At 37.2% G+C, this 25,293-nt stretch overlaps 1 protein-coding gene across 11 annotated transcripts in view; it reads right to left on the bottom strand.

Moving 5' to 3' along the window:
* The window catches only part of L3MBTL3 (L3MBTL histone methyl-lysine binding protein 3), a 91,560-nt gene that overhangs the window by 50,809 nt on the left and 15,458 nt on the right, over positions 1-25,293 (bottom strand). For 9 of the 11 annotated variants that reach the window (XM_068938267.1, XM_068938272.1, XM_068938266.1 and 6 more), the window contains exons 3-9: positions 18,761-18,872; positions 16,374-16,533; positions 15,219-15,360; positions 12,907-12,991; positions 10,011-10,102; positions 5,922-6,026; positions 4,204-4,339 (exon numbers count right to left, since the gene is read on the bottom strand). In XM_068938267.1, coding sequence (XP_068794368.1) covers positions 4,204-4,339; positions 5,922-6,026; positions 10,011-10,102; positions 12,907-12,991; positions 15,219-15,360; positions 16,374-16,533; positions 18,761-18,872 — 832 coding nt within the window. The remainder of the gene's footprint in view (positions 1-4,203; positions 4,340-5,921; positions 6,027-10,010; positions 10,103-12,906; positions 12,992-15,218; positions 15,361-16,373; positions 16,534-18,760; positions 18,873-25,293) is intronic. The other 2 variants (XM_068938265.1, XM_068938271.1) reach the window with 1 other exon arrangement.

Genomic DNA, 25,293 nt, shown 5'->3' with positions numbered 1-25,293 from the left:
CTACATCATCTCTCAAGAAAGGCACCGGAGTCAATTTAGTTTAGCCAAAATACATACAGACTATGTTCACTCATTAAGATCATTAATTTCTGGTCACTTCACAAATACTCAATATAAATGCTAAGTGGAATTACACAACTCATTAACCAGAAAATAGTCTTGTTTTTTCCATAATACAGCAATACATTTCCATCTTCTACAACACTGGATATTCTTTTTAAATTGCTCTTTCTTTCTTCTTAATGATTTGTGGATGGAAAAATTTTTTCAACACTTTGTGAAGCTACACCTTTACTAGAACCAGATACGCTTATGGGAAAGAACTTGAATGTGTAATTTATGTCTCACATTCCTTATAAATGCATGTTTTTCAATGCTGATAGGATGCATAAGACTTGATTCTAAAATTCACTTCTCATTTGTTTACATGCTTTCATTTATGCTGGTTTGCTAATATTTTTTTATAGAACAAACACTACACATCTGTATTAATTGATGTTCCCCAAGAAGTCAACACGATTTTTACTTTAGGATCTTCCATGACAAATAGCTTTTAAGGCTCTCCCTTCTACTGACTGCAGAATAATTCCTCAGAACTAGTTTCAGAAAACCAAAATGCCTTTGCTGTAACTAACTCATCTCTTCTACATCCAAATGATTTTTGGCTAATTCTAAGCAAAGAACAGTAGCATTACCACAAAGAAACTGAGGACACTGGGAGCCGCTTGAGTAATAAGTAATAAACTGACAAGCTACTTCCCATAAGAAGAGAACAAGACCTACTATAATGAAGCTTAAGACCGGAACACAGAACAGGCCAGAAAGCCGTGCATTACAACAGGACTTGTAGGACCAGTGGCTGACAGGAATATCTTACAAGATCACGAAAGAATTTCAGAGATTTCTTGAAGTGCAATATTCCTGCAGTCCCCGCCGTAGTCTTTTAGACATGACTGACCCGCCCTATGGGCAAGGAATCTTAAAAAAAGAACAAAACTTGAAGTTCCTTCGCTTCAGCTAATTTCACCCTCATGTTTGGCATGATGCAAGAATCTATACTCAGTTTACAAAATATTTACATTGGTATGATATTCTTTTGCAAGGCTGAGTAGCAACTAAAACCTCAGTCCCTCACGTCCCAGTAGAGTGTCAAAACTATTTTTGAGCATGTAACACCTTTACAAGCATGCACATACACCCATCGTTTCTCTGCACATTTCATTCAAATGAGATGAAAGATAACCTCCTTTGCATGCAGAATGAACACCGTTTCTGAAAGACTTTTTTTCCTTTATGCAAAACAATTTTGTTTTGCAGCTCCACTCTCCCCCAGTGACCTCACCCACGTGTCTACTGGAGACCAAGTTGCAGACTAGGTGCTTCCGCTGTCATGGGGATGGGAAACACCCACTGTGAGGCCTGTGTGACAGCAAGGGACTGAGAATAACCTATTCCTTTCATTTTAATAAATAAGGATATAAGCATGTATCAAAGAACACATATAACAATATTCTTCCTCTTCCTTTCTCACCTCCTCTGCCCTCCCCTGCCAACCCCCAAGATAAACCAGTGGGTTTTAAAATAGCTTCCCTTCCCTCCAAAGCCTCCATACCTAACAAGAAAGATTAATTTAGGCACATGTTCAGGAAGTTTCCCACTTTCAGCCCTCTCAGAAAACACGGAGTCAAGTTACTGAGCCCAAAAGTCCTTCTGGGGAGTACCTTGCCCATAACCCTCTCCTGTAAAACCAGGACACTTCTGCCCAAGCTTGCACAATCAACTAGGGCAGCCCTGCACAGAAAGACTGCAGCAGCCTCTGCTCATATCTCCGGTAACCAAGTCCCAAATTGTTCACTGGTTACAGTGCAAAGATCACCAGTCTGAATTATACTTGGAAAATTTATGGCTACCAATGCAAACCTCTAAGTTCTGCTGTGAGGTGGTATTTTATATACAATACTATGCCCTAAGCCAACTGCTGTAACTGGAATCAGCTAGAGTATCCATACGGTTTGCAATGGGTGCTATAGAGAAAGCATTATTAAAATGTAATACCACAGGAAAATGTAAGCTGTCAGTCCACCTATATGTTGATCCACTAGGCATAAAAAAATTCAGTGGACACAAAAACGTGCTGGATATTTAAAAAAATTGTTTTTCCTCAAAACCCAGTAAAATCCCACAACCCCTCCCGACAACCTAAAATTGACTTCTTCTCCCTCCCCTCAGAATAAAGTAACTCTGCAAATATCAGTTAAATCTAAGTAGTGAAAGACCTACTGTTGCAAAACTAGAAGAAATAACTTTAACTGATGAAAGAACAATTCTGCTCAGCCTCCTTTCAACGTATGAGTCTACATTACTGATTCCTATTTCTCTTCCATCCCATGTGTAAACTGAGGTTTCATTGGGACAGTGGAAAAAGTCCCATGAGTATATGAGATTGGTTTCAGCAATCCCACCATACTACATCAGTGATGGAAAAACTTAACACTGAGGTGAAGGAGCCAATCTATGCTGGATTTGGAGAAAAATATCAGGGAACAATCTTGCCATTTGTAAAGGCTGCAATGCCTTGGGGGTAGTGGGATTACATAGCTGTGCAGAAACAACAACCAGATTCCTGGCGATTACCTTAATACATCCTTATAACTTTTCTCCCTCAACACCTCTGATAGACTCTGTGACTTTCCTAAGAAAAAGATCTACCCACTGCTTCAGGGAGATGAAAAAAATAAACTAAAGAATAGTTTTCTCACCAATTTAAAATCAGAAGAGAAGAAAGTTTTCACAAAAGGGACTCAGAGAAAGATTTTAACTTTCCTCCAGCAGCAGGAATTTATGGTTAATAAAAGACTAACCTTTTACAACAGGCATTTAGGATGGAAAAGATGACAAACCCGCACCACAGATACAAAACTTCCTAAGCATGCTGCAATAACATCAATAACTCTATATAAACTGAGGACTAGTCATTTACCACATACATACAAGTTATTACTTCAGGGGAGGGCAACCTTCTGAGAAATTCTGATTTATGTTCAAGAAATCACTACTTCTACATAACCTATTACTCAGAACTATGCTCCAGTGAAAAGTCACACATTGCAGCAGTTAGTACAGAGCGCTCTTGCCCTGTAACCAGAGCGGATCTTGTGGAGTAATCAGAAGAGCAACACATGCTCCTTCGTATTCCTACAAAGCTCAACTGCAAAAATGCCATCCTCCCCACAACTGACAGACGTGCCACCGCCGAGATACTTGCAGTGGCTTTAGTCTGATTTCCACAACCAAGCGCTTATATCCACGGTTTTATAATTCTCCATAAATCAGCCTCTGACTCTCCGTACATTCATCTTTTTGTAGTCTTTTTAAATCGTATTTTCCTACCCTTATTGTACAAGTCAAAATATCACATTCACTTATTTCTCACTCTCCTGTCTTCAGCGTTTGACCTCTTCATCCCTATATACTCCCTTCCTACCCAAAAAGGCAGCCCTTTTATCCATTTTGAAATGGTACAGGTTCACACAGATGCTCCCTCTCTGTCTGCCAAAATAAAATAGTTAGGTAGACTGAATTAGAATACTTAAGCAAGCATATTACACATATTTCAACACTTACACCATTTACATAAACTATGAACAGATTACGCTTTCAGGCTTGTAATCTTATCCTTTATTGTCCCTCCTTATCTGTTAGTTCCTCTTTTTGTCTCTATTTCAAGTCTACTCTTTGTCGCAGGAGCACAATCTCTATTAGTGTGTGCCAACACATTATTAATAATGTTGGTTAATATGTAATAATGAAAATGTCCTAAGACTTCCCACCACAGAAGTCTCAGCTGCCTGTGAGACCTCCGTTTGAGCATACATTTCACCCATACATTACTGTTTTACTGGAAAGAAGAATTTATTTGGGGTCTAGGTTTGTTGCTTAATTTTCTTTCATAATGCCTTTAGGAATGACTCCTCTGGTTAATTTTGTTGTCTTGCGTTCTGTGAATTTCTGCTGAATAGAAAAGGCAGGATTTCAACTTCCAGATTCTAGCAAGACTTAAAGTAGAGTGTAATATGGAACGTTCAAGTGCTCTGACTCGATTAGGAAAAAAGTCTCTGCCCAACAAGAAGAAATCACAGCATTACATAGACAGTCTCCATTTCAGAGCTATGCAAAATATACACATCTCAGACTAAACAATACCTTTAGGTGGATGAAGTTTGTGACCTGTTTTCTCACACCATCCAACAGGATGAATATCTGAAGAATCAGCATTCACCCAGAAATCATAACAATCTGGGTATCCATCAAAATGGAGTCGTATTCTGTAGCCACAAACCTAAAAGCAAGAATGTGCAATATGCAATACTGAGTTTCAAGATGTTCCCTCTACACATAACAGTTTCTGTTATGTATTACGTACACTAACAGTGTGCTTTCACTCAGTCAGCCTTTTACTTTTGCTCCTGCCAACACTAGATGAACAAAGTCACATAATAAAAAGAGAAGAATAAAAAGCTGAGTAATTCTCAATCTGAGTGCCTCCTCTTCTGGTCAAAAGCATTAAATAAAAGTTGGATATTGCCATTAGCATTAAAAAACTGGAGAACTGTTTAACCTGACATCAGAATAAATCAGAAACCTTCAGGAAGAGCATGGATACATAGATACAATCACAGAGAAGGCACAGATGATGAGACTTTCAAGCTATACTGATTAATCAATATGCAAGAGAGCATTGCTAGAACTCTAAAGACAGACTGTACTCAACAAGCTCTCCAGACAGATAATGAGATTGGATCTTAATGTTATTTAAGATTAAATGCTAGTGGAGAATGAGGCTATCCCCCAAAACTTCATTTTTCCATGAAGTAGTAAGTTAACTATCAAAAGGAAGGGAAAAATAGCAGATATAATCCCTCACTACTGTATAAAAGTTCTCTACATCTTCCTGAGTAGCAAATGCCATAATTTCAGCACTGAAAACCTCTTGACATCAAAAACTCACCATATTTCATATTTAACTAACACTCTGACACAACTTTCAGTTTACCTCCTCAGAATTACATGGAGCTCAGGCTACCCTGCCATAAAACATGAGCTGTCATTCAGGGCCAAGCTCAAAGTACACAGGAAACACTGATCTACTGACATACTATCCTCAAAAAAGTGAGAGAAAGGGGATCCACAGGAAGGGGATGTGACTAGAGGCCATGAACAGTTTCAGAAACAGGAAGGCAAAAACTTAAGACTATTAAAATATAAACCATGAAATTACAGCTGTCTAGAATAAAAATGATATAGAGCAGAGTACCTACCTATTCCTGTTTTCCTGTTTTAATTTATAAAACAAAACCAGCAAAACTGTTAAAAGTATCCTCGGCAAACCTATGTAAAAACTAACGTAAGGTATGTTGAAAAGACATACAAAATGCAACTAGAAACGGGGTTCTTAATTATTAAAAGCAAAGAAACTACTCATGCAACACATTACATCATAAACTGAAGCATTACAGCAAAAACTAAAGCATTGTATCAATAAATGGAGCACCAGTAAACATTATAATAAAACTGCATAAGCTCTATAGAAACTATCGGTTGTCATAGTTCCATTCTGTCTACCCTAGTTTCCCTTTTAAATATAGATTTAATCAAAACTACAGGATTACAGAAATACACGTTTCATAATTAGTGTAATACTGTTTTTTCTAGTTGCCTATGTTAAATGTATGCAAATAGTCACTGCTCTGTGGCACTAGACATAGTCTTCATAGGTTGCTGAGGCAGATATCTTCCTAGATAGCAGTTCTTTCTACCCGGTACAGAACACATAACACTTTAAACTGTTGCTGTTCCAGTTTAATTTCTTCTGGAATTTTACACCACATCTCTTCTCAGCTTCACACAATCCTGGAGCTTACCTCAGCCACCGTCAGAACACAGTATATCGATTGGTGCTCTGGATCCACGCCTTCCAGTTTCATTCCTACTTTGAATCCATTTTTGTTGTATGGGAAAGACTGATACTGGAATGGAAAAGACCAGCTTCAATACTTTTGAGTGTATACCCAGGAAAGACAAAATACTTACTTGCATAAGGTAAATAGTAATGATCACTTGCTATTCCTATTTCTGAAAGAACTAACAAATCACTTCAAAATAACTAACTTCCACACTTTTAAAAACATATTGTAGAAAAGAGAACTTTATGACTGTTTGAAAAACAGACAGACACTAGAATGACTTAGCACTTCAGGGTGCTGAAGAAAATCACAAAGAATTAAGAAAAAGTTACTCAAGGAAAGGGGAAAACATGATTTGCTCTCAACTTTCTCACTAATTATCAATAAAATATTTTAACAACGTAATTATCATTCTGCACAGTGACACCATGACACCTTCTTAGTGACTATCATTACTATAATAATCATACAACAACACTGCATTTTGCATTTTCACTTCTACTTTTCAGGCCATCAAAGATGAACTGCAAAGTAGAAAAACAAAAGATTCTTTGTATATAACAATGGCCTCTTTAATATCATTTTCTCCTTTATATGTTGGATCAAGATAAGCTATTTTTTCCAGAAATATTCCTTTTATAATACACTACAATGAATCCGTAACAGCATCCTTCAAAAAATAATAAAAAAGTGAAAAAGTGAAAACAGAAAGGATGTTTTCAATTAGAAGGCATTAGCTACCCGTGCGTCATGTTCCCTGTCATCTAGGGGGAAAAAATTAGAAAAATAATTGAATAAAGCTGAAGAGGGTTCTCTGGGTATTACTAAATTCACAGTGAGTTTAGACAGTTTTTACATCTCAAACCGTTACAAACAAAACATGGGAGAAACATCATATAAGCTCCCCCTACCCTTATGTCCCCCTTACGCCCCTGTCTTTGGGCAGTGAGATTCGGGCAGTGTATTTATAGAGAAAATTAAATGCTGAAACCATTTCTTTATGCTTCAGATGCACAAAACGAGATTATGATTATAGTTACAACAATACACAACCCACGCACCCAAAAATTTAGAAGGGAAATAAATACAGGGAAACTTGTGCCTAAACATCCAAAATTCTGCTTGGAAACTAATAAAGAAAAACCCAAAGAGAGGATGTACTTTACCTAACTTACGCTATCTAGACATTATACATGCTATCCAGTCACCTGTAATACCTCTGCGGTTAATGGAAAGAGAAAGGTACCTAGAGAGGGCTCACCCTTCTGAAAGGAAGAGAACTCTTGCTTTGGTGGCTTTGGCTGCAATTGATCTAACAGAAGAATAAACCCAGGGCATACAAACAAATTGTAGGGCATAGCACATAGGCAGGAATATGCAGACAAGAGAAAGGGAAATGGAGAAGTAGACTGGTTAAAATCAGCTTAAAGTGGCCTGCTATTAAATATGCAACCACACCTCTAAGGTCCTATCTCAAAAAAGCTGGATCATTTTGTAGAGCTAAGCTAAGAGATCAGAGTATTTGACTGCAATATCTGCATTTATCATTGCCACATTTAACGTTCTTATTATCAATGAAAATTTAATTAAGTTATACCATGCATAATTTTAGATACTTCCTGGAGATGAATGTAAAAGCAGAGCATTAAAAAAAGGAAAAAAAAACCCAATAAACTGAAATTTTCCATGTTCATTTTGGTGCACAGACTTGCAGTTAATGCTATACATCATAAACACCTTTCAGACAAAAAAATCTCTCAGTGTAAAACTGAAATGCTAGAAGTAACAACATACTGAAAAACAGTGTCCAAAAAAATCACTGATATCTTGCAAAAGCAAATACAGAGAAAGAATTTTTGAAAGTCATAGAACTGTCCATTTTTGCGTTATTATAATAAATATTCCAAATTTCAAACTGTACAACTAATTCACCAAAAATTATGTAATTACCAATGCAGCCATTTCCTGAAATTTTAAACATGAACTATTCACTGTTATTTCCACTGCCAAATGTAAAACTTTTAAGGCCACACAATCTTTAGTCTAGTTTCTGTTACAGCAAAGTAACAGGTTAACTTTCAGAAGAGTAGTAGCATTAATATTATTTAACAGATTTAAATGATGTGCATTATTCCCATTATATACATCTCCCTAGGTCAAGCTATGTCAGACATAGTACTCATACATTACTTTTACAACAGACATGTAAAGATATTCTGTTAGAGAGAGATACAATAATGAAGCAAGAGTAGATTGAAAGCAGTCAGCAAATGAGCAGATGATAGACTGAGGATTGGGGATGTCTCCGTATGGTGCAAGAATGTACACGAAAACTAAAAGATAAACTCAGGAGAGTCAGAGATTAAAAAAACAAAAATCAAGGATCAGTAACTTCCTTTTACCAGAGCAGTGACAACTTGTCAGTCACAGCTTAGAAATGACTCAAGATTAAAGTAACACTAAGCGGCAAGGACTGTTCATTATTTCAATCGTTCCTAAAAAAATACACAAGAAAATCCCTGTGAAAAGTACTGCTTCTGAACTGCAAAAAATAAAATAAAATAAAATAAAATAATTAGTAATTCTCACAATCCACATGGAAGCCAAGGATTCAAAATAGGTGCTGCTGTTTTGTTTTGTTTTGAACTTCATTGTTCCTGTGGCTTACTTGTCCATCTGTAAAATGGAGTAATTTCTGGCATCTTCTGAGTGGTACTAAGAATTCTTTCTCTGCTGCAGGGTTTAAACACTGCATACTAAACAAAGCCCTCGAGTTACACAGTGAATAAACACTTTAAAAGAAAACATGATATCAGATGCACTGACTGAGAAAGCTACTCTGTGAGGAAATAGAAAGGAAACAGTACGTCATCATGTAACTTAAGACTTTGTCACTATGCACAAGACCCAAAAAGGCTGGTAAATTCTTGTATTGCCATAACAACATTTTATGGAACTTCAGACAAGCATAGCAACAGTTGTTACATCTACATTCCAGATAGAGACATAGCAGGGTTTTTTTCTTGTCAAATTTTCAACTAATGTATAACACAGGAGATATAATAAATAATGGTCAGGTATCTGCCATTCTTTCACTTAAACTTTTTTTTGGATTCTGGACATTGCAGTCTTAGTCCTCTACTTTGTTTTTTAATTAGTTTTGCATCCCAGTAATGTCTAGAAGCACCAATTAGAGGTCAGCATCACACATGCATGTAAGCTGAAAAACTAACCCCTGTCTGCATGAAAGTTTTAATAGTTGAAGTATAAAGCAAACAAAAACAAATAGATGCAAGAAACAGACTCCACATAAGGACAGATTTATCAAAAACTAATGCAAGAACTGTTAAAACTATACATAACAGAAACATAGCAGCTGGGACATTCACATGTTTTGTTAGAGAAGATGACAGCATGGAAGCTTTGTGGATCTGCATACAGAGTTCTTTTCCAAGCGAGAGAGAGCACAAGAGAAAGCATCAAAATGACAAATGACAAAGGCTACCCTAGCAGAAAAAGGACAAGCAAGAGATGATGATCTGACATCCAATCAGATGACAGGTAAAATGGGAGCAAGCCAAATCAGCATCTGATGTAGCAAAAAAATGTAACATCAACGACAGCTGTAAAAAGACAGGTAATATAATCAAAGCAACAAGCCAAAAGATTACCTCTGTATTGCCTTTCTAAAGATATTTAAAGAGAGTAAGACGGCATGGGAACTGAGAGTATGTATCAGACTTTTAGCTGCAGAGATTAGAAGAAAAGGCTAGAACTTGCAGATTTTGTAAAAGCAGCTGCTTTTCTGTAGTCTCAATTCACAGAATTCATCTGCAGCCACAGAATTCATTAAAAAAGCAGAGAAAGATAACTTATTTCATCCATATTCTTCATATCTTGATGCCTACTGATGGACAGCATTGTTTTAATCAGAAGGGTTTCCTCAAGAGAACTGTAAAATCTCCAAAATTATTTTTTAAATTAATTTCCCTAGAAATTTCATTCTCTCACGTGGTTGACTGATTTCAACTTCAGAAGAAGTCATACCTCTTTAAAAAGCTTAGTTGGTACTGCAGTGGCCTTTTCTTCCTCCAGATAGGATGCCCAACACCATGCTTGCTTTCCTTTAGAGGGTACAGCTGTAAAGAAGCATACAATATCAAAAGAATTCTCTAACTGTCAATTTCGCCAGCAGTCAAAATAAACATTTTAAAGTTTATAACATACCTATCTCAAATCTACATTTTATTAAATGCAATCGCGGCATTTCTCTGGATTTATTTCAGAAAAATAATAGGTCTGTAGGTTTAATGGTACCATGAACATGAAGGTTTGTATAGGACAGTTTCCATCAGTTCATATCTTGATTAGTAACAAAGAAGACTCTTTTAGGTGATCAGAACAACTTACGAGACCTTGCCCTCTGCCCCTTTTCCCTTACTGCTTCGAAGAAAACATTAACATCTTACATCTATGATTTGAAAACAAGTATAAACAGAAGATAAGTCCAAATCACATAAAGTAACTCAATATTTTAAGAAGTTTCTTCAAAAAATATTGAATTCCAATTCAGGAAAGTGTTTTCAGTAAGACAGCAGTTGGGATAGGTTTAGGAGATTACACAGAATCACAGAATCACAGAATGGTTGAGGTTGGAAGGGACCTCTGGAGATCATCTAGTCCAACCTCCCTGCTCAAGCAGGGTCCTCTAGAGCACATTGCCCAGGATCACATCCAGGCGGGTTTTGAATATCTCCAGGGAAGGAGACTCCACTACCTCTCCGGGCAACCTGCTCCAGTGCTCTGTCACCCTCACAGCGAAGAAGTTTTTCCTCATGTTCAGATGGAACTGCCTGTGGTTCAGTTTCTGCCCGTTGCCTCTTGTCCTGTCGCTGGGCACCACGGAGAAGAGGCTGGCCTCATCCTCTTGACACTCCCCCTTCAGATACTTGTACACGTTGATGAGATCACCTCTCAGTCTTCTCTTCTCCAGGCTGAACAGGCCCAGCTCTTGCAGACTTTCTTCATAGGAGAGACGCTCCAGTCCCCTCATCATCTTGGTAGATGATTCTTTGTAGGTGATTCTTTAATCACAGTTGCAATACTCTGTTCTTTGACAGTATTCAGAATGTTTCTAACCAAATCCATTACTTCATACTTTGATGTTTTCGGATGGAAAGGCAAAGATTTAACAATAATTTCTCCAAACCTCCAAACTGTCGCCAGCGCTTTCTTTTTCCTTTATTTCAATATTTTCACAGGGAAATCTCTGATTTCATGTTTGTTCAGGTAGTATGAAACTCTACACTTGCACACTAATTACAATACTGGCTGTAGTCCATCTTAAGGAGATACCAGTGACTAACAAGTTTTTACACCTTGAAATTAAGGGACTAACTGCACTAGCAAAAGTCCATGTCAGCTTGTTGTGAGGTTGTGCATGTATCCATTTGCGTTCATACAGCTCAACTCTGCTTTACGGATCTTTGCCTAAAATTTCACCTCTATACATGTGGGTTATCATGTCAGACTGTGAGCTCATGCAGTCAGGCTGAGTTCTCACAATGCACAGTATGATGTTGACCTGATCCTGACTGAAAGCTATTCACAAGAGAAATAAACCACTTAAGTAACAGTCTGGCTAGCTAAGCATTTCTACGATTTAAACATGCACCATCCCAGCTGTGATGCCAGACCCTCCTGAAAAAAGCTCGCAATTTAACCAAAAGATAATAAATCTAATAAATCACAGGGATCGCGTAACATTATTAAAGTATTTGTTTCATTTGTGATTTACCTAGTTTTGAGCTATGCTATTTAAGAGATGTGTTGCTCAGCGCAATAACATGCACTGATGTCCTTGCTTCTGAATATAAATCAGTCTTTTACATCAAATCTCTTCTGCTGAAATGACACTTTCCCAAATAAATGAAAGAAACACAAATCTGTACCGATATTCTACCAGCGCATAGCAGCGATTCCCACACATCATCAGCTGCATGTTTGTATCACACACGCTTCACACAGTCTCACCTTTGGAAACAAACAAACTGTAGAAATAATGCTGAAATTTCAAGAATAATTCTGTGTCAGGTAGAGCATCTTCCGTAACTTCTGAAGAACTGCGTCTTCAGTCAGTATTTCATCTGCCTATTATGTAGCAGAGTTACTTGGATCTGCGCTGCTCAGAGGCCAGGCAACTGCTACTAGAGGAGGTTAGCAGTAATGGCTCCCAGTTTACCATAAGAAACATCTTAGAGGGCCATATGTAGGTTACGGTTGGTGTATCATCGAGGTATAATAGCTGCTGATTCTCTGAATCTTCCTAAAGGTATCTATCATATAAATAGCTTGAAAAAACAGCACTCATTTAAAATATGTTTTATTATGCTGCTTCATGCAGCGTATTTCCCTTTGGACTGATTACAGCAATTATTCCTAAACAGTTCCATAAAAGTATCTATTTCCAGCACATACTGTAGATACAAAATTGATCCCTAAGGAAACCAAAGTAAACTTTCATTTCTGCTTAATACATGTCTTTCAAAAGCTGAGAACTCAATGAGCCTCATTCCCTTTAATATCAGGACTCTTTGGAGGGAGGAAAAAAGCCTCAAATGCACATCAGTTACATTTACACTTACCACTTGCCTTTCCACACTGCCAGAAGTAGCTGGTAAGCTGGCTTTTTGTAAAAGTAATTAATCTCCAAGTGATGGGTTTTTTTCCCCCCACAGTTTTCACTTGGCTTTCTCAGTTCTTCAGTTTGCTAAACATAATTGCTATAAATAGCACTAGCAGAATAATTTTACAGAATTGACTAAAACGTAACCAATAGAGGATACAAATTCAGTGAAATAACTCTGGCAATTCACGGTAAAAGATGAATAGCTGCACATATAAATAAGTGATACTTGAGATTTTGTTTCATAATCTAACTTACTTTGTTTCAAAACTGTTATTTCCCCTTTTCTTTTTCTTCTGGCCCGTTGTGAGACTCTCAAGATCCTTCCTTCAGGTTTGTCCTCCTGCATTAAAAGAAGAGTACAATAACCTCCTTGGTTCCAAAGTCTAATACAGTTAAAATGGAGATACTTAAGGTTTAACTTTGTCTTCATTTAAATGGCTACTAACATAGCTCTCCAACATCTCAAATAAGCCCGCAGACGTTTAATGGTAAATATAGAAATCAGTCGTTGACTAATCACTTCCAACATGGCACTCAGCCAGCTAGCCTTGTCTAAGCTAGGGCATTCAAATCATGAAGCCTTCAGGAGGCATGGGTAACATGGATGCATTCATGCTTCCAAAATAATTTAAAAGAAAACCTCTCGCAGTTTTAGTCTTTTTTTAAGTGTACAACTGCTTTATTAAATATAAAATGACATCGATCTGTCTTAGCTATTTCATTGTTTGCTCATGAACAGTTTTGTTAGCACTAATGAATAGAACAGGTACTCCTTTGGGAGGGCAGAGGTGCAAAGACAAAGAAGCTATGCCCTGGCTTTTGCCTAAGACGCTGCTATAGGGACAACTATGAATTCCCCTCTGAAAACTCAAGTTTTCAGACAATTCTACAACTGCAGTGCTCTCCCCTTCTTCCTAAAATTGTGCTTCTCCCAAGAGCTTTGACACTTGCAGGAAAAAAAAATATATATATATATAATGGGGAGGTACAATGACAGGTTTATTTGTTGTCCTAAAATGAAGTATAATTCCAAAAGGGAAAAACAAAAGGTACTCCAAAGCACATTACACTTCAACATAAAACAACACTGAATCACAGTCCCTATCTCATTTTTTCAGTTTTCATTTTCACTCCTTTAATAAATACTTTAAAAAATACTTTCACAGTGATAAATCTCTGCATGTACACCCTCCAAAAGGCATAAGAAAACACCTGTATATTTTGGTAGCCAGCTAGAGGTTTATAACAGGCCGAAACACCTACTGTACTCTGCAAAACTAAAAAAACCCAAAGCCCCTGACACTGTATTTGCTGCTTCTGGATGAGAAAAATAAATAACTGTGCAGGGCTTCAGCAAAGATGTGTCAAGCTCAGATGAAATTTTTCTCCTAAATGCCAGCAAATAGTTCTAAGTAGCAAATGTCATCAGAAGCCAGAATATGCCAAAAGCCTATTATACGGCAAGCAGGATAATGACAGCAAGAGCTACATTAATTTTCTTAAAGTGGGAAAGCCTTGGAGGTTAAGTTACTCATCTTTGTAAACATATTCAGTTCAAACTATCACACTGACATAGTTCAAGCATCCAGAAACTGAAAAGGCCAAGTTTGTATCAATGCAGGACCATCAGACCAACAAGAAGGTCAGTGATATGATGCATATCAAGAAAATGCCAAAGCAATCAAGAAAACATGACTTAGTTTTAAGAAAAAGTAAATCTTGAGCTTTACGTGACTGAGGTACAGTAGTGGAGATCAAGACAGGAAATGATGGACACATTTTTATTGCTGTTTCTATAGGTATGTTAAACCATCGTTTAAAACCACATTTTAAAAATATGCGTGTTTTTCAGATACTGTCAGCCAAGTTCCTCTATCATTCATTGCATGAGGAATACTTTGGATGAAATCTTTTATCTTTAACATCTGGATACTTTGTTATGCTTTGTTTGATTTTACGTGTTTTGATATCTCTATAATTTGATATCTCTAAAATGTGGTAATCACTGCTTACTGGAAGACCAGAAAGCAAGCAGTTTGGTTACACTCCCTCCCTCCTGAATCAAAGTAAACGCTGTTAACTGAAAAGATGAAAATCAATGTAGATCTTTGGCTGCTTTCTTTAAAGCAACTTAAATTAAGAAAATCAAATTTATGCTCTCCTTAACTTTAGTTTTCTTTGCAAATCAATTATTGGCCTATGATCATTTATCAATGTGCAGCATGACAAAGTAACTACTGTATGGAAACATGTACTCTTGTTTTTCTATGTTTGAGTCATAAGAAGTCTAGGTTAGTACTATCTTTCCAATAAATTCCTTTTGTACTCTTCTTATAAAAAGATAGAGAAGAGGCAAAAAGCAGCTCAGATGAGATATTATCAATAACTATTATTTAGAGATAAGGGATAACTAAACTGGTAAGTGAACTGACTGTTTATTGAGGCTTTGTTAGACACAGTTACTTCATTGCTTTGCAGAGTGATGTGTGAGTGTCACTAACACGGTACTATAAGGTAAAACTCCCACTACACATATTTGCAGGAATGGGCTTATGACGCATACTAACAGTTTCATCAGGCTTCTCCTTCTTCTCTCCATTATCCTTGGACTCTTCTTTGAAAGGCAACTTTGTTTTTCTCTTCCGAACACCTTTGGAATCATCTTCACCATTGCATTCCGCGCTGGGCTTTTCCTCCTTTGGTTCTCTACTACAAGAATAACACAATGACATGAAGCCAATATCATTTAACTTCTTACATCCACAGTACAAGTAAAAAATAAGTATATCTGAAGGTCAAGTGTCTGTAGGTCCCAGAGTATCATTCAAAATATAGTCTTAGAAATACTACTGAAAATGACATCTGTCAAAAAAATTAGTCTGCAAGACATACAATAGCAACTGCAAAAGGAAAGCTGTCAGCCTACACTGAACAAGTTCTGCATGTTTTAAACCATGTGTCTTTCCCATGTACCATCAAACCTCGTGGAGAAGCAAACTGAGAAATATTTAAGACTGCAGGGCAGTTTAAAGAAATGAAAGAAGAGGTAGTTATTAAAACTGATAAATCCAACTGGAGAAAGCTGGTATGGGACTGTAAATTGCTAAACAAGCAAATACAAGGGAGCTTTGAAGCAATTAACTAAAATGACGAAAATGCAAAAAGCCATAGATGTTAAAAATTGCCGTAATGCAATACATAATACAGAATGTACATACTAACACAAATCTTCATTTGTGGTAAGATGAACTGCATAAGCTGAAAGAAAAGGAACTGAGAAGCTACAGCATGTTCATGTTTCCACTCACTGTCATCTATAATACAGCTTTTACACTTAATTATAATTAACTTACCACACCAACCATCTCATTACTGATTATCTTAATTCCAATGACTATGAAACAGGGTGGGAGTCTGACACTGATTCATGCATCCCATTGACTAAGTGTTTCATTGCTTGCATTTGACAGTGGAACATAGCGCTTTCTGTGCAAAACAGACCGCCTTCAACATCAGTGTTAGACAAAAAAACAAAGGTTTCATATCCTGTAATACATTCACTCCAAAAACAGTGAAAGAACATTGTAAACTGATGTAGACTCACGAAAACACGGCCGCTTAGTATCTCCCTTTGCCCCACCATCACTGTTTATCCCACCACTTTTATCTCATGCTGCATTCATGGCAAATTCTGTGTGTCTATGCTTTAGAATTGCACCTACTTGTTTTTTACTTGCTGGGCACATTTCTGGCTGCAAAATTTCCCTTCAGGAACAAATTCTTCTATGGTACCATAGCGATAACAGTTTTCACAGAAAACAAGTCCATCCACTTTTGCAGTTTCCTTCAACTTTGTGGGGATCCCTGTCTTTTCTGAAAAGGCTGAACAATGAGAAAAGTAACTTCACTTAGGTAGAGGTGATACATTTTCAACCATCCCTAGCAGGCCTTGCCAAACAATCAGAAAGCTGAACTCATGCTATTCTTGTCAGAATGAAGAATGAGAATTACTCTCTGTATGGGGTCAGTATTCCACATATAAGTCATGTTCATATTGCAACACTACAGAAAAGAATCTATTGATTTCATGCTTGTGTCATCACTGGAACAGAGAGGATATTAACAATTTGACGTAGCTAACCATGAAAGAAGTGATTTTTGTCAAAGGCATGGACTTTTATCACCTCACGTTCTTGCTGACATGCTTGATTTTTGACCTATGTTAAGAGTCATCTGGGAAAAAGGTTTTGCAGGACTTATCTTTTAATAGGTGAACTTATTTCTGGAAGTAAATCTTTGATTACATTCTATCATCTTTTACTTCAGTAGCTAATGTTCAACACACCTGAAATCTACCATAAATAAAAATCACTAATTGGTAGCAAACAGATTCCCACATACTAGATGAAGTTACTCACTCATCCCAACCTAAGATTTCCCACAACCAGTGTGTAGCTGAGGAGAACATTCCGTTTCTTTCCCTCCCAGGGAAGAAAGTTCTCTAGTTTGCTGCAGACTTTTAAATTCCATTTGATTCCCCCCCGAAAGGCAAAATTCAAGTCGCAAACTATATCTTTTGCTTGAGTGCTTCAAAATGGAGTCAAACGAACTTTTCTGTTTGCAGAATATTTCCACTAGGAGAATTTATCGTTTGTGTGTTCCATTTTACAGTCCAGTGTCACGAGTGGTTCAAAACAACTATTTCCTTTCATACCTGAAATTTCTAGCAATATATGTATCTTTGGGGACCCATAAATTAATCAATAGCAGTGTAAGACAGGAGTGATGATTAATTAAAATATACTGAAGACATATTAATTTAGTACTATGACTTTTTTTAGATTTACCACACTCAGGGGATGAAACTATCTGCTTTACTGCAGGTAACTGTGATCACAGAGATTAAAGAGAGCATCTACTCTGCAGCGTACTCTATTATTACATTGTTCACATTCTTATCCCAGATTTGGATCTTGAATCTGTGGAAAAACTATCAGTGACCTGGAGACCTACAGAACAGAGTAGCCATAGTCTAAAATCTCAGACCTCACAGGTGAGTGAGTCCAAACTACCTTCCCACTGGTAGAAATGTTTTACCCCTTCGTAAAATTCACATGAAAATTAAGGCTTAATGGTGGGGCAGTAGCAAAGAAAAACTTCCACCGACTTAGCTTATCCTTTTTTGTGGAAAGTTACTGACAGTTATTAAACTGAAATTGTGAGAGTCTGTTTTTCAAAGAAGTTTTAGAATGTGTATTTAAAAATAAGATTAACAAAATCTAACATCAGTAAGGACAAAAGCAGCTGCTATGTTCTCTTGCATGCTACTCCATCATTGCTGGATCACTGCATTTTTCAGAATTTTAGACCACGTAAACCAACTTTCCCTGGACAAAAAAAGGTGTTTCCTTCCATTAGTATTATAAATCCAGGAAACACAGTATCTCAATTAGCATGTTGTTTTGTAGATGCATACTGCATAACTATCTGAATTTTACCATTCAGGATACATGTACATGGCTACTACATGCTAATTTTATCACCGTAAAAAAGCATGGTCAGCATGAGCAAGGGAACAGTGCAGACCCACATTGACATTGATGACAGCAGTTGAGAAGTAAACTATTGTTTGCTTTCACATAATATTTCACATATTTTATGTGAAGTCTGTCTACAGTCCACGGTGCTTTGGACATAAATTAACTGTAGGCAGTCAGTAAAGTCTGTAGAGAACCAGCTCAACAAAAATAATGTCTAAAAAAAATAAGAACAATTTAAAGTAAAGTAAGAAATTGGCTACTTTCCAAATTAAATAAAACTTGGTAGGAAAATATTAAACCTAAACTTAGAAAAATTTACTGTTAGTGTTAGCAAAAACTGGCTATAATTCAACTTCAGGTGTTTAACAGTAGCAGTATTCCCTTTTAACTTAAAGTACCTTTATTCTAATACTTATTCACACCCTAAAAAAAAAGATAACATCATCAGAAATACTCTGTGTATTAAGCAAATGAGTTTTTTAAAATTTGAGGGGTAATGTTTAAGGGAAATTGATATATTAAACAAAAAACAGTCTACCACAGAAAATGCCAACAGCCTCTTAACTGACCTTCTTGAGCAGTTGGCACCATCCAAGTTGTGGTAGCAGTTGCCTTCTTAACACTTTCCATCTCTGTTTCATCTGTAATCACTTCCAGGGCTCCAAATTCATTCACTCTAAACTGATAAAATAAAACAAATGGCATAAAGTACGGCAAAAATTTCCTAGTGTTCTCTTAGGGCCTCTTCTATAAACCTAGGTAGTTTTCACATGGTATCCTCACTGTACTATCCAATTGCTTAGTGCTTCTGCTCATCCCCAAGGCACAGAAAATATGCCTTTCTTGTTTCTGTAAAGCAAAATGCAAGCTCATTCTGTTATCTAAAAATATTATTTTTAATAGATATTGACACAGATGCATCCACACATGTACACAGATCAATATCTACCTTTAACATAAGAACAGAAAAATCAATAACAAGTTTGTGGGAAAATCAACTAACAGTATGCTTTTCGTTGCCAGTAAAATAATGCACTCCCATCACTAAGTATTTCTGCCAAAGAAAAGGGAACTGAAAGGCAAATACAAGCATTACACAGAATACAGAAATTTCAGCATCCTCCAAAAGCATAGTATTTCTCTGCTGTGAAGTGCACACAAACAAACGTTTCAAGGCAGTTTATGAACTGTTTAATTACATGCTGAATGTGGTATTACTGGCAGCCAGAAGCAAGGCTCAACAATATCCCACATGCTGTGCTTACACAGGATCATTGCGAATTAAACCCATCCTGCTGCCAGCAGCAAAGCATCTTATAAATGCCATAATAATTACAGTGCTACCAGATGAAAATAAACTTCAGCTTCCCAGTCACTACTTTTGTAGGCCCAGCTGGTTATATGGGTTGAACTAAAGGCAGTATTTTGTCCAAGATATTCTACTTTAAAGCAAAGTGGGGTAAAATTCTTTGAACTTGATCACAGAGGACAGTTCTCTGGTAGCGAGGTGCTATGACCAAAGAAGAACAACAGGAAAAATTATGTCATGGAGAGTCTTTCAAAGCTCCTCTATATCGACCTGCCAGAATATTCTTTGGTGGCAGCAGCATGAAGAATATGTCTGCTTCTTTAATCAGGCAATTTTACTTTGGGAAAACGAGAAGGGGAACAATTTCCAGGCATTATATTCATCTTCTCTGTGCCTCAGGAGACTCTAGGGTGAATCACTCCCACTCACTTTGGACTGCTGTGCTACGGTACGGAAAATAAACTCTCCTCAGCGTATGTAAGGCTGAGCTTCATTACTTACGTATCAGTTAGCAGTGGGTTTTCACTAACACAGTCCTTCCGATCTCAGCATTCAGAAAGTTTTATCAGGTCCTAAGAAATCTCAGCACTTAAGAAATAATAAACTGAGAGGAGGAAGAGGAAGGAAGACCTCACACAGTCATATGACTTCTGAAGCTAAGATTTTTATTTTTATTCTATTACGCTCACAACAGATCAGCAAGTGTGGACAAACCGTCAATCTATCCATCTAAACTGAAAGACCACGAGTTCAGCTTTGAAAGGCAACTAAATGCATCATGTGCTCAGATTCAGGTTTGCAGACAGATACTAACACTGTTCCACACAAAGAAAAGAAGCACAGTTATCATTCAGAAGAGAATCTCTGCCTCTCACAATTGACTGTTATGTATCCAATCTGGCTCCTCTTTTCGCTAAATTGTTTTTTGCTATTTGTGCTTTGTCTGCTGCCTCTGAAATAGGTGGGTGCTAGAGACAAGGCCTGTGTTGTTTTTTAAGAGATCTAATTCCACAACAGCTGGTTCAGTAAGTAGACTGTGACTACATACTAAAATACCGTGCTGCATCTGGTGACACACCAACCGACAGGTGTACACGAAGATTATTAACCAACTTCTAGGAACAGTCTTCTGTACCTTCTTTACATAACATCAGCCAGAACAAACATACACCAATATATGTCTGAACAGTCCAATGAAAAGCTGAAATATTTTTGAATGATCTGATCAGTGCTAAGCTCTTACACTAAATACACATTCATTCTTCACTAGGACCTCCTGAAATACACAAGAACATCACCCTAGCCAGCTCTGCTGGTGGCCTGACTTGCCTTTGGACCAACCAGGCCTTCTGACTTCACAGCGCTGACTCAATGATCGCTGACAGATGATTAAAGACAGACGACCAAAGCGATCACTGCTCCTCCTTGCCCTTTTACTTGAGGTTATTCATGGCAGAGATGGCCTAACCGTCAAGGAAACAGCTCTTTAACAGGCCATGATGCAGAATGTAACCACCTTCTGCTGTCTAAGCACCCAGAAGAGTGTGACAGCACTTTAGGCTAACTGCTAAGTTTGACTTCCCTAACTCCTGTTTTTACTTACAGCCTTGCCTCTCTGAGCATCAGGGGCCTCCAGCTCCTGTTCAGCTGTGAATTTGTAACAGATAGGACTACTTTTGCTTGCCATTTCCCAAACTGCAAGTCCAGTATTACAGTAAATGGTAAGTTCTCAGAAGGTGACTGGAAAAATGCAGAAGGTCAGAGCAGTCATACTCTGGGGAGGCAAGGAAATCAAAAACTTACGACACAGGTTAACTGCTTAGAAATGGAATAAACAGAAGTACAGAGCAACATGCTGCAAAAAGGCATCACAGAGTAAGAGCTACCAGAACAATGTGCCAACTACCATCTACTATGGGAAGCATGATAAAAAAGGATTTAGATGAATGGTATTTTACGTGTCAATGACAAAATACAGTATTTCTAAAAACTTGTTTGACCTAGAACATTAAAAAAATAAGTAAAAAGTTCTCTCACAAGATTTCCTCTGTTTTCGTCAATCCAGGCTAAAATATAACAAGACCAGTCCTTCCTATAACCTTCACATATTTCTCTAGCTGTCCTGATAGTCTGGAAGTTCCAATCAGGCAATACAGACAGGGAGAAGGTGCCATTTAGCTAAAGTCTGAAGACCTACCAGCAGCCGCTTTGCAAGAAGTAAAAATGCGTTTCTTTGTCAGAAAACCCTTTACGTAAATATATAAGTACTTATACAAATATGCTTTGGATGAAGGAAGAGATTTTCAGTGGTATCTTTGGCCTTATCTGTCCTCATTAAAGCAAACAGTAAAATTCCTGTTGCTAGAAATAAATCAGGCCATTTCCAAGTACTTTTAATAAGCTCATGAAGAAGCTTAATTGTCATCTCTTCCACATTTAAAAGGGAACAAATTATAAAGGTTGTCAAGTATGAAGTTAATCCACTTGACTTTTGTCAAACACCTGTTTGCACAGTTTTAGTGACCTGTTACGAAGACGACGCTCTATCCCATCCAAAGGAGTCAAAGGTCCTAGAAGATAAGAAGGCAAGGAAGAAAAAGAGCAAGCAATCTCAACAGCCTTCATGAGCAAACCTACAATAAGATAAACAAAAATAAAAATAACATTTAAATAGAAAATTTCACTTTCAAAGGTATGTAGCAGTGAGCCGCAATGGCAAAAATATACATCTTCAGGTTATTAAAAGTTCTTTCAGCTTAGCACAAAAATATCATAAACTGAATTGGCAGGATGAGCACAATTCTTAGTGGTTAAGCATACAACATAAAACTTATCGAACTGCCACGTTTAGCAGTTTCAACAAGGATCAAAAGGGAATTAAACCACAGCTTCCATCTCAGCATTACTAGATTCCTTCCACTCAGAGTTGAGATACATTTTCACATCCCCTGGAAATGATGCCCTGATATACCAGGACTTCAGCTTATAATATTATGAGTGTCAGTTTAATCCCAGGAACATTTCAGTGTCCACTAAACAAACAAATTAAGAGTACACTGAGGAAAATTAAGGTTAGTAAAGAAAGATCAAACACTCCAATACTTCCTGAACCATTTTCATCTGTCTGCATACTAAATTCTTCTTCAGGCATCAGAATTACTATCCGTAAACACTTTTTAATAATTAAAATTGGATTAAAATTTACACAGGAGTGAAATAGGTATCATAAGTAATTGAGAGCAAACCTTTGTTTATTGCAGGCATCTGTATCAGACAAACTATTTCATAAATGTTTCAGCTGCAATTCAGAAGTAGCCAGATTTTTTATTACTAGGACTTCTACTGAAAGCCCATTACAGAATCTTTCTTGAAAAACCTTCTCTTAACTTCCCATTTACGTTTATTCATAGTCCGTTTACGCCCACTTGTTCTTAAGCCAACATGGTTCTGTAGATTAAATAACTCTTTCTTTTCCCTAGTGCTTACTCTCGCGGTATACATTCGAAGCAAAGAATTATGCACCCTTGGCCTTCATTTTACACAATAAGCTCCTCCTGCTTCCTCTCGTGAAAATGGTGCTCCATTCTCTTGATCAGCCTATCATTCCCTGCCTGCCACAGGCTCTGCTCAACTGTGGAAATTCACTTCCTTTCAACCAAAGGGACCAGAATCTGACCAAGCATAACACTGTAGGTGGACTTCCCTCATCCATTCTCCAGTACCTCTAATACAATTTTATTTCGAATGAAAGTTCTTTGCTTTACCATGCTGCTTGGGAGGCATTTTGTAGTTGTTATTTGGGGGACTTATATGTTAAAAAGACTTACAGTTATCTTGCTCAACAGTTCATAAAAATATTCAGTGCATTTGTGACTCAATGTGAGATAAAAATAAATTTGTAAACAATGAGAAGATTCTACCATATTGCAGATTAATTCTTAGAAACTCAAACCTATAGGGAAAAAATACACGTAATCCAGTTTTAAATTAATTTTCTACTGCTGCAAGTGTCTAATTCAGAGGAACAAAGATTAGACTATTTCAGTTTAGTATTACTTCTGCCCCTTTTAGGAGCATACAAGATCTCATCAGTATCTGTAGAGATCAAACCAGAATAAAAGCTGTCATTGTTTTCTACAAGGTAAGAATACTATTTACGAGAGAAGGTAGAAAGTAAAAGGAAGAAAAAGGAAATATAGTTGAAATGCAAAAAGAAAAAAAAAAAAGAGGAGAAAAAGGAACCTTAATGCGCAACTTTAAAATAAATCACAAAATACAGCCAACAGTACCATCTACTGGGCAAGATTAGAATAAGGAGTCTATAGCAAAAAACACAATTGTTTACTGCACTCTGGCAATATCTTTGGGAATAAAACTTATCTTGACCACGCAGCAGCATGATTGTGGACTAGCTCAGATGAACCAGCACAATTAACTTTATCCAAAACACAGGTATGCTCTTCATGCATATCAGGTAAGTAAACTTAAGAGTTACACAGCAATCTGTCAAAAGGCCCATGGCTGGGAATCCCAGAATGCAATTCAAAGAACTATACTCAAATCTCTGGCTAGCAAACAAATATTATCATTCTTGATTTTAATCACAAACTTCTTTAATGATTTCAGTGGGACTGCTCATACCAGTTAAAGCCAGTTTAGGCATCTTACAGGTACTTTAGAGCAACGGAATCATCTGTAGACATCGTATGTCCAACCACATTCTACTTCATGCCCAAACTATTTTTTTAAATATTATTTGAGTGAGGTTGTAAAATGTCAGAACTTGTCCTTTCAACCAGTCTGCTTTTTGTGCACGTGATACAGTCTTTACTTCAAATCAGGCACTATTTTTTCCACAGAACCCCTGCCTCAGGCATGGGCTAGACAGCATTCAGAAAAGGAGGCAGCTGTTGGGTATTTTTGTACTCTCTCTTCAACTAGGAGAGCCTGTTTTATTTACTCTACACTATCCAAAAGTAGAATGACTGTTTATTTTCTTGATTTGAAAAAATTGCAGCACCAAAGAGCATGTACCTGAAAAAGCTCCACGCACTCTAACAATTACTGTTACAATGCAGTGCAAAATAATTCCTGAAACAAAACCTCTGTTCTCAGTCTTTTACAAAAGAAAATAAAAATATATTTTTCTAGCTCTTAATCATTCTGAGAACTCTCTTCCCAGTTTGTTTTGAAGCATTTAGCAAGCATGCGAACTCTGAAGCTTGCTTAGTCACAAAACTTTTGATTCTTTCACATATAAATAAGGTTAAGAAAATGAGTCCCTGTACCTAGTTATTCTCTTTCTTTAACTATGAGAAAGGATCCAAGAAGCACACTCCTGCTCTGACAAGTATGGCAAAAGACAAACAACTTAATTAGGATCCAAGGCTATTCAGGGCTCCCTGAATCATAATCAACAGAGATTAAATTTCAAATCAAGATCAATGGGCAGTTCAGATCCCCTGTCACTGGAATCATTCGCTTCTGGCAGGATGCTCTCAACAAGAAAGTCAAAAACTTCAATCAATCTTCAACTGATTTTAAGATGCTTCAGTAACACTGCAATAGGCTAATCCTGAAGTAACAAAGGACAGATAACAATTTGTACCCAAAAGGAAAGGGTCTTGCTACCTGGAAAGGCACAAGCAGGAAAAGGCTGAAAGGATTACAACCTTCCAAAATAAGTAGAAAAAGGAAGAGTCTTGTTATCAATTCTAAATTGAAAGCTTAGGTATCATCAGTAAACATTCCCTTACCAAGACCTTCCCCAGTCTCTTCCAATTTCCCCTCCAC

This window comes from Struthio camelus, chromosome 3, assembly GCF_040807025.1.
Source record: "Struthio camelus isolate bStrCam1 chromosome 3, bStrCam1.hap1, whole genome shotgun sequence".
NCBI classification, from domain to species: Eukaryota; Metazoa; Chordata; class Aves; order Struthioniformes; family Struthionidae; genus Struthio; species Struthio camelus.
This window is presented reverse-complemented; position numbering and strand designations above follow the sequence as displayed.